At 40.3% G+C, this 14,507-nt stretch overlaps 2 protein-coding genes across 2 annotated transcripts in view; both read right to left on the reverse strand.

The window, feature by feature from the left end:
• Positions 1 to 10,370, reverse strand: part of OPN3 (opsin 3) — a 67,741-nt gene extending 57,371 nt beyond the window's left edge. The window contains 3 exon segments of the mRNA XM_059934351.1: positions 9,362 to 9,478; positions 9,481 to 9,784; positions 10,203 to 10,370. Coding sequence (XP_059790334.1) covers positions 9,362 to 9,478; positions 9,481 to 9,784; positions 10,203 to 10,370 — 589 coding nt within the window.
• CHML (CHM like Rab escort protein) lies at positions 479 to 5,411 on the reverse strand. Its single transcript, XM_059940749.1, has one exon. The coding sequence runs from the start codon at positions 5,076 to 5,078 to the stop codon at positions 3,123 to 3,125; it is 1,956 nt and encodes a 651-aa protein (XP_059796732.1). The 5' UTR covers positions 5,079 to 5,411; the 3' UTR covers positions 479 to 3,122.
• Positions 10,371 to 14,507: the final 4,137 nt, after the last annotated feature.

The following is a 14,507-nucleotide window of genomic DNA, read 5'->3' on the forward strand; positions in this document are numbered from 1 at the left end:
TTTCATTATACTAGGATGCAGTTCCTGTAACCTGCTTCTACATAAGCATCTTCCTTATCTCAATATAGTTGTATAACTTTCTTTAAATGGCTTGTATATGTTAATACCCAAACACTTTAAGTTGTAGTTTGTCACTGTTTGAATCTAGAAATAAGATTAATTTTAAAAAGTTATATATCCTGCAACTTCCTGAATTAGTCTTTGTCAGCATGTTTATGATACTACAGGTTTCACTAGTTTAAAAGCCATGTCAATAGAAAATATTTGTGCTTTCCTTTTCTCACTTATGAATGCTTATTAATGATTTATTACAATGACGAGCTTTTTCAACCATATATAAATAAAAGTAGTGCCAAGATTATTTAACTTCTGCTTGAGAAATGTTTCCTATATGTTTTCCTAATAGGAATGATGTTAGTTCTTGGTTTTAAGTAATTACTTATCACAATGAGAAACCAAAAAAATCATTAGCAGAGATAATTAAATAAAAAATGATGAATTTTATTAATATTTTTAAAGTTACCTGTAGTTAATACTTTGCATTTTTACTATTTTGTTCTGTTGATATTGATTTAATGGTTATTCTGTTGAAAACCAACCTTATAATCCTGAGTCACAGTAAATAATTATTTTTATGTTGTGTATCACTTGCTAATATTTTGCATTTGCTCAGAATGAGACCCTTTTCAAAATGTTTGACTCCTAGCATTGAGGCAATATTAACCTCAAAATTCAAATATTATATCATCTTTTGATACACAGATATTATTTATACTTTGAACATTTGAAAAAGCTCACCAATAAGCCCATAAGGGTAAAATTCCAACTTGTCAGAAAATTATACTAGGTTATAACATCCTCTAATTTTTAAAATGCTTTTTATTGGTAATAACTTTTCATTTCCAATTTATTTGCATTCAAGCAAGGAAACCAATATATTCATTTTCTTAGTTTTTAAAACCCTTATTTTATCTCATCTAACATTTTCCTGTTTCCATTATCTTTGGTTCTATAATTTTTTGCAACTTCTCGTTACCCTTCTCAAATTCTTATGAATAAAAATATTCATGATATGGAAATTAAAATTTTTTCAGTAGGTCTGGATTACCTTCACCTCCATTTCACTTAACATCTTAAATTCTTTTACATTTTAATAACTAATTTTTAGGTCTATTTCAGACATTTCAGTTGTTTTGATAAGTTTAAGCCTTAGAATCCACCCAATAATAGATCTGCTAGATTCAAAACATATATATTAATACCAATTCATGACTTCTCTACTTCAGTAAGCTGAAAATTACTTAAATCTTTCTTGTTTCATTTTCCTCACACATAGAAGATCAACAAAAGACTATTCAAAGCATATTTTGGCCTAGTAACATTACTTTTTATAACACAGTAATCAAAAGATACATTAAAAATTATGATTTTGTTAAAACTTAGACAAATTCTGCTTCAATGAGATCCATAGCTCTAAGCCATATTTATTTTTAATCAATCTTTATTTTCATATTTCTCTGACTCAGTAATAAGCCAAGAGATGTCTGTCTACTTTGATTCACTAGCAACGCTAGACTGGTTTTCATGAGCATCTTTTCCTTCTCCTACAGTACCTACACTCTTCTAACAGTTAACATCAGTTGAAAGATTTTGAAATCATGAAAGCCTGGATTCCAATGTTGGCTCTTCCACAAACCAGACTCAGAGAGAATTATTAAGTCTTTATTTCCTCTTTGAAAATGTATTCAATAATATCTGCTTCACAGGGTTGTTGAGAAACTGTAATTAGAGAGCACAATAAGTGCCTAGCACATAGCAAATGCTCTGTTCCAGGACAAAAACTGTAATTAAAAGGGTTTCCTATATCCTTTCCTATCCCTCCCTAAATCCTTCCTATAGGATTATCAGTCTCTGTCTGAGGAATGGAAACAGTGACCTAAAGGGAAGGAAGTTTATTTCTTCTGACAGCTCCACAAGCTTCTGCTGCTAGAGTATAACCAGCTTTATGACTTCTGGTAGTTCTGGAAAAAAATGTTTTCTATCCTCTAGATAACAGCTAAGAGGCAGGAGTTGATTATGAAGGTATTTACCTCATTATTTGTGGGGTGGGACACAACCAAAGGGACATGGTAACCCTCCTTTGATTCACTCCTATCAATTGTAGTGTTACTAATTAAAGTGGTGGAGCCAACAAGATTGTATGCCTCACTTTCACTGAGAAACCTTGGGAAATCTATTTACAGATGGATTTTAAAAACCATTTGTAATCCCAGGTTAAAAATGCTTCACTCAGTTTCTCCTTAGCAATTTCAGAACAAGCATTCTGAAATATCTTTTCCTGGAGCAATTTATTTTTTCTTTAGCCTGAGTTACTTAGAAGTTCTTTTCTTTTAGGTGCCAGAGGAGTGCTCTTCAGAAATTTTCTGAAGTATTAAACCAGAACTAATCTTTCCCCCTAGATTTTCTTTGGACTGAACCTCCCAAGAATGAGCTCTTCAACTACTAAATGAACTCTCTGACTCTTTTTGCAATGTATAAGACTGTGGTGGCGTCACTGATTCATTGGTTACAAGGGTCAAGTAGGAGAATTAAACTGCAAGATGTATTGTAAACATCACCTTCACAAATAAAGGATCATACTTGATACATTATGTTTATTATAAACAAAAGACCCACATAATTTCCTCTGTGTGTGTTTCACTATTCAGAGGTGGTAGCAACTGTAATAGCTACAAAAGTAATTAAAATATTCCTTAGATGTTACTGTTCTGTAGACAAGAATAAAATCTAAAGATCAGCAGACACAATACCATCTTCCTTTAAGCACCATGGCTAATATGGAACCCTCATACCCGGTACTAAAATAAAGCTAACCCTGTTTAAGATTCTGGCTCATGGAGCCCATTCTGAAATAAAAAGAAGTCCAATAACCAATAAATCAGTTATTGATAGGTTAACAAATACATCCAATAACTGAAAGTCACAAAGAGAATTATAGACAACATCTGCATGGCATTCATCAAATAACCACTTCTAAGTACTCATTTAGGAAACTGTCCTTTAAATGAGAATATTCTGATACTGGATGAAGGTCCAAAGTAGCATTTCCAGTTTGCTTTTTTCTAATTTTGAAGGTGCTTCTCTGAGCTTTCTAGGTTTTTGCTTCCCTCAGAGGATTCTAGTTGGGCTATTATTATAGTATTGGCTCCAAGAGGCTCTGGTTGCTTATCATCACCATCAAAGAAAACGTCTTCTGGATTTGGAGGTGGGGGGCAGAATTCTTCACTTGGAAAGATCTCCTTGAAGAGTGTTTCAGCTTGCTTGACTGCGTGTTCATTTCCTAGTCCACAGTCAGGCCCAGTGCAGACATAAACATTGGAAGGTAAGCCATTATATGAGCTTCTGCTGACTCCTGAGGAATCTCTCATGTTAAAATAAAGAGCCCACAAGAGTCTTGGCTTTGCAAGTTCTTCCTTGTCTATTTCTGTTTCAGCATATGGGGTGAATAATTTCTTCACCACTGATTCTAAGTCTTCTCTTGCTGTTTTGGAAGATGAACAGGTCAGATGTACCAGACAGGTGTCTTTCATGCACGTCATGGTTGAAGAACACAATTCAGTGACTCGAACAGCACATGCTCCTGGTTCCACTGGAGGTACTATCAAAATGGAAATCTGCTGATCTGAATCTGTCTTTAGTATAGACTGATCCGTAATGAGCACTGCCCTGGAGATCTGCTCGTACTGCACATTTGAGCATGTTTCCTCAGAAAGGTAACTATCCTCCACAATGAAATATTTAGCATTTATTCTTTGGCCAAGGTGATCTATAATTGCTTTACATCTTCCTGATTCTTTGTCAACTACAAGGCATTGTACTTTATGGCGAAGACAATATATTCCACCAAAAACTGCACACATCCTGCAGAAACACTGGGGAATTTCTCCTTGGCCATACAAGGGAAATAAAAAGGGAGTGTTGCCAAACCTTCCAAGACACTGAAGAAAGTTTTTTGTTGCTTTAAGACCTTCTATTGTTGTGCAAGATGACTCTGACATCATTGCAATTGAGTGTAGTACAAAATGTTGGAGGCTGGGGGTTAATTTTTTGGTTTTCAAGTACTCTGAAAATGAGCATTGCGTGAAAGCTTGGTATTCATCAGGATATTGTTCGTAGTCTAAACAAAATGTAAGAAATTTCATTAGCATCCTCTTTTCAACCATAGTGAGCTCTTTGCTATTAAAGACATCTGCTCTGGAGCAAGGCACCTGCTCTACTTTTCCTTCTCGAAATGCAAGAATCCTAGTGACATTTTTAAATTCTGCATAACGACTAACATTTGATTTGATTAAAAGATCAATTAACAGTCCTTGGGAATAAAGCAGCTTTGATACCAAATCAATATTAAACCTCCTGCCTTCTTCAACTATTTGAGAGTAAGTAATCCTGTTTCTCTTTGGCGGATCACTGTTGTCTTCCAATATAGGTTTGATTTCGTCTTTAGCACCATCTGAAACTCTGTGTTTATAAGTTTTATATCCACAATATTCTTCTTTCACCAAGGTTTCTGCTGTATCAGTTACTTCTCCATTGTTTTCTGGAGTGCCTTTTGCAGGCACTTCATAGCTAGAAACATATAATGAGTGCGTTTCTTCAGACAAGCATGCAGAATCCAGAGGTTTAATGATGGTACTAGATGCTACCCAGGAAGGATTCTTCTGCAGATCATCAATCTCTTTAATATTGTCATCTATATCCTGACTGGCATAACAAAAAACTTCTGTGTGTTGAATGGTTTCATCCTTCTTGCGAAGAGTGATGCCTTCTTCTGTTTCATGGATCATGTCTTGCCATGAAGCAGTACTTTCTTCCCCAATGTCACTGTTTTGCTGATATTCCTTCAACCAGGAGAGCAATCCCGAAAAGCTGAAACTAGCCCAGTTTCCTCCATAGTAACTTCTTGAATCAAGATGCAGAACCCTCTGACCACTTCTGGAACATGCAGCTGCAAGGATGGATTCAGGCAAACCCGTCCCTATTACAACCACATCAAACTCTGTTGGGAGACTGTTGTCCATCCTGGGAGGTAAAGTGTCTGGTGACAACTTCTAACGAAGGAAATGTGTATGAACCTAGGCTGAGGGCTCAGATAAGGTGTGAATATTCTGTAATAAAATCTCTCCTTGTGATATTCCAGATCATCCCAGACGTACTGAAGTTGCAGGTCTTAGGTATTTAACTGCTACCCTTTTTTAGTATTTTTTTCTTATAGGTCAGTAGCATAAAAACATGATAAAGTACATCTAATCATATCTGAGAATACTAGAACGAGTGTGTGGTGTTCACTTCTGCATTTCATCTTAGCAGTGAATGTCAAAATGCATCACATATGCATTTGTGACTGGAACTCTTCTCTGAAAGAAGAAAATTCAAGAAAGAATACAACTGTAAACAATATTAAGAGAAAAGTAATTTCATGCAACAGCAATTACAATCCAATGGAGCTCAGCCTGTTTTTAGGACATGAGCCTCTACTAAAGCAAGTCATTAAATGCTTTCTCACAAGTTTTCTAATTTCCTGAAAATGAACAAAAGATATAGACTCCTCCAAATCAGGCAATTCAACAATGAAGAATGGATATAATAACATCCCACAAAAATAAAGAAGAATTAACATAATACAATTCTATAATTTTTGCCTTTAAATATCTGAATAAATGATACATAACTGTGAGATTAAATTGCAAGTAACATGTGGCTCCACTGTGTTTATGGAAACAGACTACATACAATGTGCACACTGTCATGATTATGCATATTTCTGTGGCAATACAGTCTGTGGCTGCTTCTAGGACAGATGAATAGAAGATTTTTCCATGTCCCACCTACCCGTAGAATCTTATGGGAGCAACATGAGACTATTTCAACTGAATTAGCTACTCAGATTATTAAAAAAGGATTAATTCAATAATACAACTAGCATTTTAAAATATTAAGGTATATGAAAGAATCAGTCTACTGAAGGGAAAATGTATTTATAAGAAATTCTTATATGAATGTACATACGCACAGGTGTGTTTTTTATGTATAAGTTAAAAAGGATAAGTCCTGGGTCCATATGTTAAAATATCTTAACATAAAATAACACCTATTTCTAAAACCCAAGTCAACATAGGGTGACTTGCATTTTGCGAGACTCTAGTTCTGAGACCCTGAATCTCTGTCTTCCAAGGTAAAGGGCTGTCCAAACACCCTCTGCCAAGATTAACATGTTGCTTGTTGTTCTTGTTTTTGAAGGGGTAGGAGGTGGTAGTGAAGAAAGTCTCTCCTGTCCAGCATCATCCTGATTATACTCCATGTGCAGAACACCTGTGTGGTGGTAGGTGTGGCCAGAGATGCAACAGCCAAAGAGTTGAAAGGCATACTCACCTGGAAGTCTTTAGGCTAAAGCATTACACACACCACATGCTAGGTGGCCTGTCATTCATCATTGTACAGTAAGAGTGAGTTTCTTGAGCTCTGACTTTTCCTACCACTATACTTACTGAAACCTAGATCAGTGCATATTGGGTCCGCCTAGGCTAAGACGACTAATTATCCTAGACATCTGTATAACAAGCCGTTCAATTGGAACTTAGATTAAATTGACTAATTCACTGAACTGACTGCTCAGTTTGAGATGGCAATCTTAATAGTCCTGTCTAGTCAAAGCCTCTGCCTCAAGAATATCAGGGATTCCACTTGCTTTCAACATTCCCTCAGAAACAAGGAACTGAGCACAGAATGAAGTGGCTGCCAGGCCTACTCACATAAGTATGTGAGTATGTTTGAGTTACTTATTCTGCTTTCTTCCAGCAGGGTGTGCAGAGGAAGACAGAACCCATGAGGGTATGTGAAGAAGTGTAACCATAGTATGTACTTATTCTCAGCTTGGCAGGGGATACAGCTGAGGGTTGGGAGTAAGAGAGAGGATATAAGCTATAAGTGCTAAAACCAGGAAGCTTCTAACCTACAGGTATCAAAGGAGTCCTCGTAATACAAAGCAGGACAGGACAACCTTAACACATTTAGCTCAACTACCCCGTAATACAGATGAGAAACTGATGGCTGGAGAAATTAAGTGACTGGGAAAGTCCACATGATGGGTAGCCACAGGATCAAGAGTGGGACCCACTCTCACACTATCAGGCCAGTGGTCTTTCCACTTGATAGGGCAGCCTCTCCAGAAGCCTCTGGAGCAAGCAGCCACTTTTGGTATTTTAAAATGTTCTCCCCCTTCAGTACTCCATGGTTGGTTAGTTCTTGCTCAGGGATAACAATGAGGGAAGCACCCTCCCTCTTTTCATCTTTAACTCTTACCTAGAAGCACAATCTTTGGAATTTACTCCAGGCAAAGAAATTCTTAATCTTTGCTAAGAACTTTTTCAGCTCCACCATAACCCAACCCCATGACTTGTCTCCCAGGGCTTAAACAAGACTCAGAACCTCTTGCCCCAGAGTTTCCACCTGTAACTTAAAAACAGGTTAAAGTCATTGTTGAAAGCACTAAAGAAATGCCCAGAGAAAGAGCAGTAGTCAGGCAAAATACTGTGTGGTGAACATTTCTAGCAGTCTTAGAAAATCCCTTCTGATTGGGGTGGGACCTAAGCAGGGATGATGAGGGAGGAAAAAGGATGGAAGAGACAAGGAGACACAGCAAGGTGGGGCCGCAGGATAGAAGGGATGAGGAAGAAGGGGAATGCTGGTACTAATAAAAAACTCAATATACCGCTGTTTTCAAATTCCCAGGCGCGGAGTCAGGATAGAAGCTGAATTTCCCAGCACAGAAAAAACACTTCTTGAAGATAAGAACTTTAATGTCTGTGACCCAATTTCTGCTACTGATGACACCTCAGGGCTTGGCTTGAACTGCCCTCTTTAAAGCTTAGCCCTGCCTGAAACATTGCCTGTTAGGTATTTTAAATTAATACAAAGAGTGTAATCTGTAGTGTGATCTATATCACCACCTTCACACACCTACAGCCCCCTCCCAAGTTTCAAATCTTTGTATAAATGAAGTTCTCAGATAAGGGCTTATTGGGGAAGGGGTAGGTAGTATTAGAATATTAGAATCATTGAGACAATCAAATAAATAAAATTATGATTTCTATTGCATTTTCTTGTTTCCCTCAAAATATAAAAAAAGGAATCATAACAAATATAATATTTGGATTTATCACCACATAGAAGGTTGGTGAATAAGAAAATACTTTTGATAACACTACAAAGATTTTATTCTCATAAACCTGCCAAGATAAAGGCAGTAACAAATTATCAATGGATTTCAGGATTCTTTTTTTTTTAAAGGAAATTTAAGACCTGAGAAATATACATTTGTATTTCAAATCTTTGTACAAATGAAATTCTGGAGCACACACAAAAGGATACTTTCCCAATCTTAGAAAAATCACATCTTCAGTGACACACTGGGTGGTTCATCCTTCAAAATGTCAAGTCTCAGTGAGACTTAAATCTTCCATATGGGTTAAGAGTATTGTATTAACAATCAAGTTCTACTTTAATGAAATCTACTGGCTGCACAACTAATTATTTGTTCATTTGAGTTGGGATTCTCTGAGCCTTCTGCAAACTCACCTTAGATTTTGGTGTGCTGGAAACTATAAGGAGGAAATTATAGTAAAAATAGCTAATAGGACAAATGCCAATTTGCATTCTGAGGACCTGAATAAAACGATCTCACTTCCTAGGAAGCAGTCAAAGGTTTACAACTGCTAATGGGCAAATTTTTAAAAGCATTTACACATTACTACTATGTTAGGTTTCTACCTCTCACTTTAGGGAAGTAATATAGGAATTAGATCTTTTCTCATCACCCTCTCCAACTTTCACAAATCAAACACTTTTTTCCTTGACTCTCTCAACTCCACAGCCCCTCATTTCTTTCCTCGAAGTGTAAAAGCCATTGTCTCGTGCCCTGTTGAATTAAATTAGGAAATGAAAGCAGAGAAGTGAGATGAGCTGCACGGCGGCCAGAAAGGGGTATGGAGGAGGTGGGCACAGGGGAGATGGGGCTGCAGACAGGCTGGGGTTTGGGTTGGCGTGGGGCCTGGCGAGCACAGGGAGGGAGGGAGATCAGCGAGAGCTGGAGGAGGAGAGGTCGGCGGGGAAGGAGCAGAGGTGGGGGGAAGCGGGTGAGATCAGGGGAGGTGAGGTCACAAGGGAGGAGGTGAGATCAGAAGAATAGAGGTAGGGGGAGGTGAAGTCAGGGGAGCACCGCCGCGAGGTTGGGGTCCAGGAGCGGGAGGGGGCGGGGCCGGGGGCAGGAGGCCGCAGGAGCGGGAGGTCTACCCCGGCCACTCACCCGACAGGTTGTTGCTGAAGCCGTCCCACACGCAGTTCGTGGCGCCCCCCACCACGCCGCCCCTCAGGCGGAACGCGAAAGCTAGCGCGGCCCGGTGGACGCAGGGTAGCAGGTTGCGAGGCTGACGTTAAGCAGGAGGAGGCGGGCGGGGCTGCGGAGCCGCGTGAACTTGAGGTAGAGGACGAGCACCAGCAGGTTGCTGCCGACGCCCAGCGGTCCCACGGAGCCAAGCAGAAGCACCAGGAGCTCGTAGGCGCCCTGGCTGACAGGCTGCGCAAGCCTCGGCTGCCCAGGCCACAGCCCCTCGCCACCCTCCGAGCCGACTACGCCGCCGCCCCCGCAGTGCCCTGCAGCGTGCAAGCCGGGCGCCGGCGCGCTAGGTTCTGGGTGGGGCGCAGGGCGCTCCGACGTACCCGTCGTCCCCTCCGGCCAATGCGCAGGCAGCTAGATGCAGCTCGGGGACCACTCCCCCGCCCCGCCCCGCCCCCGGCGCGCCTCGTAACCCCGCCCCTTCCCGCCATTGTAGTCCCGCCGCGACGCGCCTTGTAGCCCCGTCCCTTCTCGCAGTCTTAGCGGCGTCCCTGCTCTCCAGGTTCCCCTTCCCCCTCCCCCTTCCGGTACCCCGGCCCCACCCGCCCAGTCAGTGAGAGCTGGGAGGCAGATCAACCACCGTGACTCCTCATTCCGCAGCTTCCCCTCACCCAGCTGGAAGGCCTCTTGGCGTTCACCACCCACCCACTCATTCAGGAACATTTATGGGCTCCTGGCCCACCACGTACTCGTGAGGGGGTTACACGAGGGACCCCCGTTCTTGGCTTCTCCCTCCCCAGGAAGCTGTTACGTACGACCCGCTGCCAAAAGGAGTCGCACACTTAATGCAAACCCAGGCCACACCCCAGGCCTGCCCATATTGTCCTTCCTGTCCTCCCTGCGGTAGCAGTGGGTACACTCTGTCGCTAAGGCCCTCACTGTGGCGACCCCCAGGCTGCGCCCTCAAGCTCCAGACCATATCTAGCAGGTGCAGAGGTGGTGCTATACTTGAAGCAGCACATTTCCTCTGGCCTTTTACACAGTGAAAACAGAGGGCAAGTCAAGCACAGGTCCGTGAACTGATCAGTCTTTGCGGGGCTGCTGCCTATGCACAGGCCCCAACAGGGCCCGAGGGGATGCAGTCCCTAGACAGACCTGCAGGCTTTCCTGGGCACTGCTGGCTAGCACAGTGTCCGTGCAACGGCAAAGCAATTGCCCTCCACGAAGGTGTGTGCCTCCTCCCATCTCCATTCAAAAGATCGGTAGAGAACGACTAGCCTCAGTGAACCTCCATTACAAGTTCCTTGGGGGGTAAAATCTAATCGTCAGGGTGCACTGAGCAATAGCTGAGGGGTAGTGTGCTCCGTCCTTAAAATCTTGATTTGTCACTAAGGCTTCCAATCTGGAGTTATCTGTGAGACTGACCTACCCACTTCTTTAAAAAACTCATTTAATTTTGTATTTTAGATTTATGCAACCATTTAACAAGTTCTGTATGTTTAATGTCTACGGCATTTACTGACTAGTCTACAGTAAGGTCTCAATAAATACTAGTTGAATGAATGAAGGAGGACTCATATTTTTTCCTAAAGCATTCATTCATTCATTCATTCATTCATTCATTGGTGCCGAGTCCCTGCTCTCACAAAGCTTACATTCTGGTGATGTTGGGAGAACAGATGATTATCAAATAAGTACATATGTAGTGTTGTGAAATGTGACATAAAGAAAAGTAAAGCAGAGAAAGGGTATTTCGGAGGGAGGGAAGAGGCTGTTATTTTGTACAGTGTGGTTACAGATAGCCTCACTGAGTACTGCAGGCACAGGGTAGATGTAATGGGGTGGGACTGTGCTTGGCATATTGGAGGAAAAACAAAGAAACCAATGTGGCTGGAGTGGAATGAGAATTATGAAATAAGGGCAGAGAAGTAAGTGAGCAGTGATTGGCCAGATAATGCAGGTTCTTGGCTATTTTAGTAAAAGGACTTGGGCTTGAGTAAAGTCCAGGGCAATGCCTATGCAAGAGGAATAATATCAGTGAAGGAAAATAAAGGGAATAAGAGGCTTTTGGCAAATGTTTAAGAATTTTGATAGATTTATTTTTATAATACAATGAACTGTTAAGGTTATTTACTATACTTGACAGAAACAGGTAATGATACTACAAATATTATTCACTTTGTCAGTAATAATATATGTTTCTATTCATTTTCAGAATTATGTAATCGTAGGATAATGCCAAAAATACTACAACTTAAAAGGCAAGTGCAGTACTGGCATAAGGACAGACTATGTAATAGAATAGAGATTTCAACAAGGATGCCAAGACTACTCAGTGGGGAAAGGACATTTCAATAAATGGTGCTGGGAAATGGTGCCCACATGCAAAAAATGAAGTTAGAACCTTACCTTATACCATATACATAAATTGACTCAAAGAGCTAAACTTAAACGCTATAACTATAGAATTCTTAGAAGAAACAAAACATCTTCATGACATTAGGTTCAGCAATGATTTCTTGGATATGACACCAAAGGCATAGGCAACAAAAGAAAAAAACAAATTGTACTTTAGTTCATCAAAATGAAAAACTTTTGTACACTATCAAGAGAGTAAAAAGACAACACACAAAACAGGAGAAAATATTTGCAAATAATATATCTGATAAGGGATTAATATCCAGAACACATAACTCATACAACACAACAACAAAAAGCCAAACATCCCCAATTCAAAAATCGTCAAAGGACTTGAATAGATATTTCTACAAAGATACACATACAAATGGCTGATGAGCACTTGAAAAGATGATCTTTAGTTATTAGGGAAATGCAAATCAAAACCACACACCCACTAGGATGGCTATTATCAAAAAATTAAAACAATAACAACAACAACAAAGAAACTAAAAAGTGTTGACAAGGATGTGGAGAAGTTAGAACCCTGCTGTGCCGCTGGTGAGAATGTAAAATGGTGCAGCCACTGTGGAAACAGCTTGGCATTCCTCAAAAAGTTAAACACAGATTTATCATATGATCCAGCAATTCTGCTCCTAGACATATAGCCAAAAGAATTGAAAGCAGGGACAGGAACATGTATTTGTACACCAGTGTTCATAGCAGTAGTATTCACAATAACCAAAATGTGGAAATAGACCAAATGTCCATCAACAGATAAATGGATAAACAAAATGTGTTATGTACATACAATGGAATATTATTCAGTCATAGAAATAAATGAAATTCTAATACATGCTACATCATAGATGAACCTTGAAAACATTATGCTAAGTGAAATAAGCCACACACAAAATGGCAAATGTTACAGATTCCTCTTATATGGGGTACCTAGAATAGGCAAATTCATAGCGACAGAGAGTAGAATAGTAGTCACCAGGGGTTGATGGGAGGGAGGAATGGGGAGTTAGTCGTTAATGGGTACAGAGCTTCAGTTTGGGATGATACAAAACTTCTGGAAATGGATAGTGGTGATGGTTGCACAAAATTGTGAATTACTTAATGCCACTGAATTGTACAGTTAAAATGGTTGAAATGGTAAATTTTATGTGGTGTGTATTTTAGCACAATAAAAAGCTTATGCCAATTATGCCTGCATCTCACTCTCTCAAAGTAAGAGAAGTACAGTGTCTGCAAATGTAAGCAGTTTACTGAGTGAGCTGGACTCAATATAGTGCAAGCAAAAAGTAACTTTACTGTCTTTGGCAGTACACATTTCAAATATCTTCTTTCCACTTATTCTTCACTGCCCTTCGTTGACATTTTATCAGTTCTCAAAGCCTTTCTGCTCACTTTCAAGTAATATAAAGTCCAGAACATTGTAATAATGAAATGTTAAAACTCTTGGAAAACTCATCTGTCAACCCTCCAAAACAGAGCCTGCTGTAACCTGGAGAACTTCTGGGGATGGGGGTTGAGGAAACAACAAACTTAGCTTTTCCTATTTCCTTGACCACTACCTTTAGATGCTGCTCCTGGCCCCTCTGAGATTTTGAGGAAAAATCTTCCTTGATTGATAAAGTTGTCATCTGATGTTGGTGCCCTTTGATTATAGCAGATTTTCAATGCTGTGTTTTTCTCTCCTGGGGTGATTTGTGGGATCTCTAGAGGACCTGAGGTCACTGGAGATATTTCTCCCACAATTCCCTCGACAGGGGCAATGCCTCTGTCAGCTGGCTCCTTGGGTCTCCCTCTCAGACCCTGGTTAGGGTCTCTTAGACCCTACAGGCAGTCCCAAGATGACACAGCTTGGCTCCTCTACTCAGAGTCTTGCATCTGGCCCTCTGGAAATACGTATGCATCCTTGCCCTACCAAATTCTGGATGTGGCCTGCTGTTGGAGAACTGGCCACAGACTGTCCCCTTCAGTGCCAGTTGGGTAGAAAGAAGCGGATAAAAGTTATGGTCACTTGACTACTCTAAAATTTTTCTCTAAGGAAGTGCTCACTAAGGGTCTCCTCAACCTCTTAATGAACCTGCCTCCTCTTAAGTATTTTGAAGGTGAGAATAGACTAATGTGTGAAGAATCAGTGTCTCAGTGCCTCCACTTCTCAGCCCATCCTCCTACATGGACTGTATAGCACTTTTTTTAGAATGGGTGGATTCCTCAAGCGGAGCCTCTGGCAAGACAGAAAGAAGGCCATTTTAATACCCTCCCACTCTGGAGCATTAAATCATCACAACTCTCATATTCCAAAAAAATCTTTTACAAAGTATGAGGGTGTGAATGGAGACAGGTTTTATCTGCCACTCTTGCTTGGAATCACTGATAACCCTTAGCCTTCTGTATCATGCACATGTCAGCTAAGAGGATGTTTTGACCCTTACTCAACTGAGTAATCTCCTTCCAAGGGCTGGAACTCATCCTTCCCTCACATGTCTGAACTTTGATTCCTAGTGAGAGGCAGAAGAAGCCTTGAAGAAAATCTGGTCAAATATATTTGAACAATTTCTTGCTTTAGGAAACATAAGTTAGTGAATGATATTGAACTTTTTCAAAAAAGAAAATCCAGCATACCTTCAAGTTCTGAATGTCAATTCTCTTTGTGCATACAGCTTCTCAGATGTGTGAGATGTAGGAATCAGTTTAATGAAAATTG

Source organism: Balaenoptera ricei, chromosome 1, assembly GCF_028023285.1.
Source record: "Balaenoptera ricei isolate mBalRic1 chromosome 1, mBalRic1.hap2, whole genome shotgun sequence".
NCBI lineage: Eukaryota > Metazoa > Chordata > Mammalia > Artiodactyla > Balaenopteridae > Balaenoptera > Balaenoptera ricei.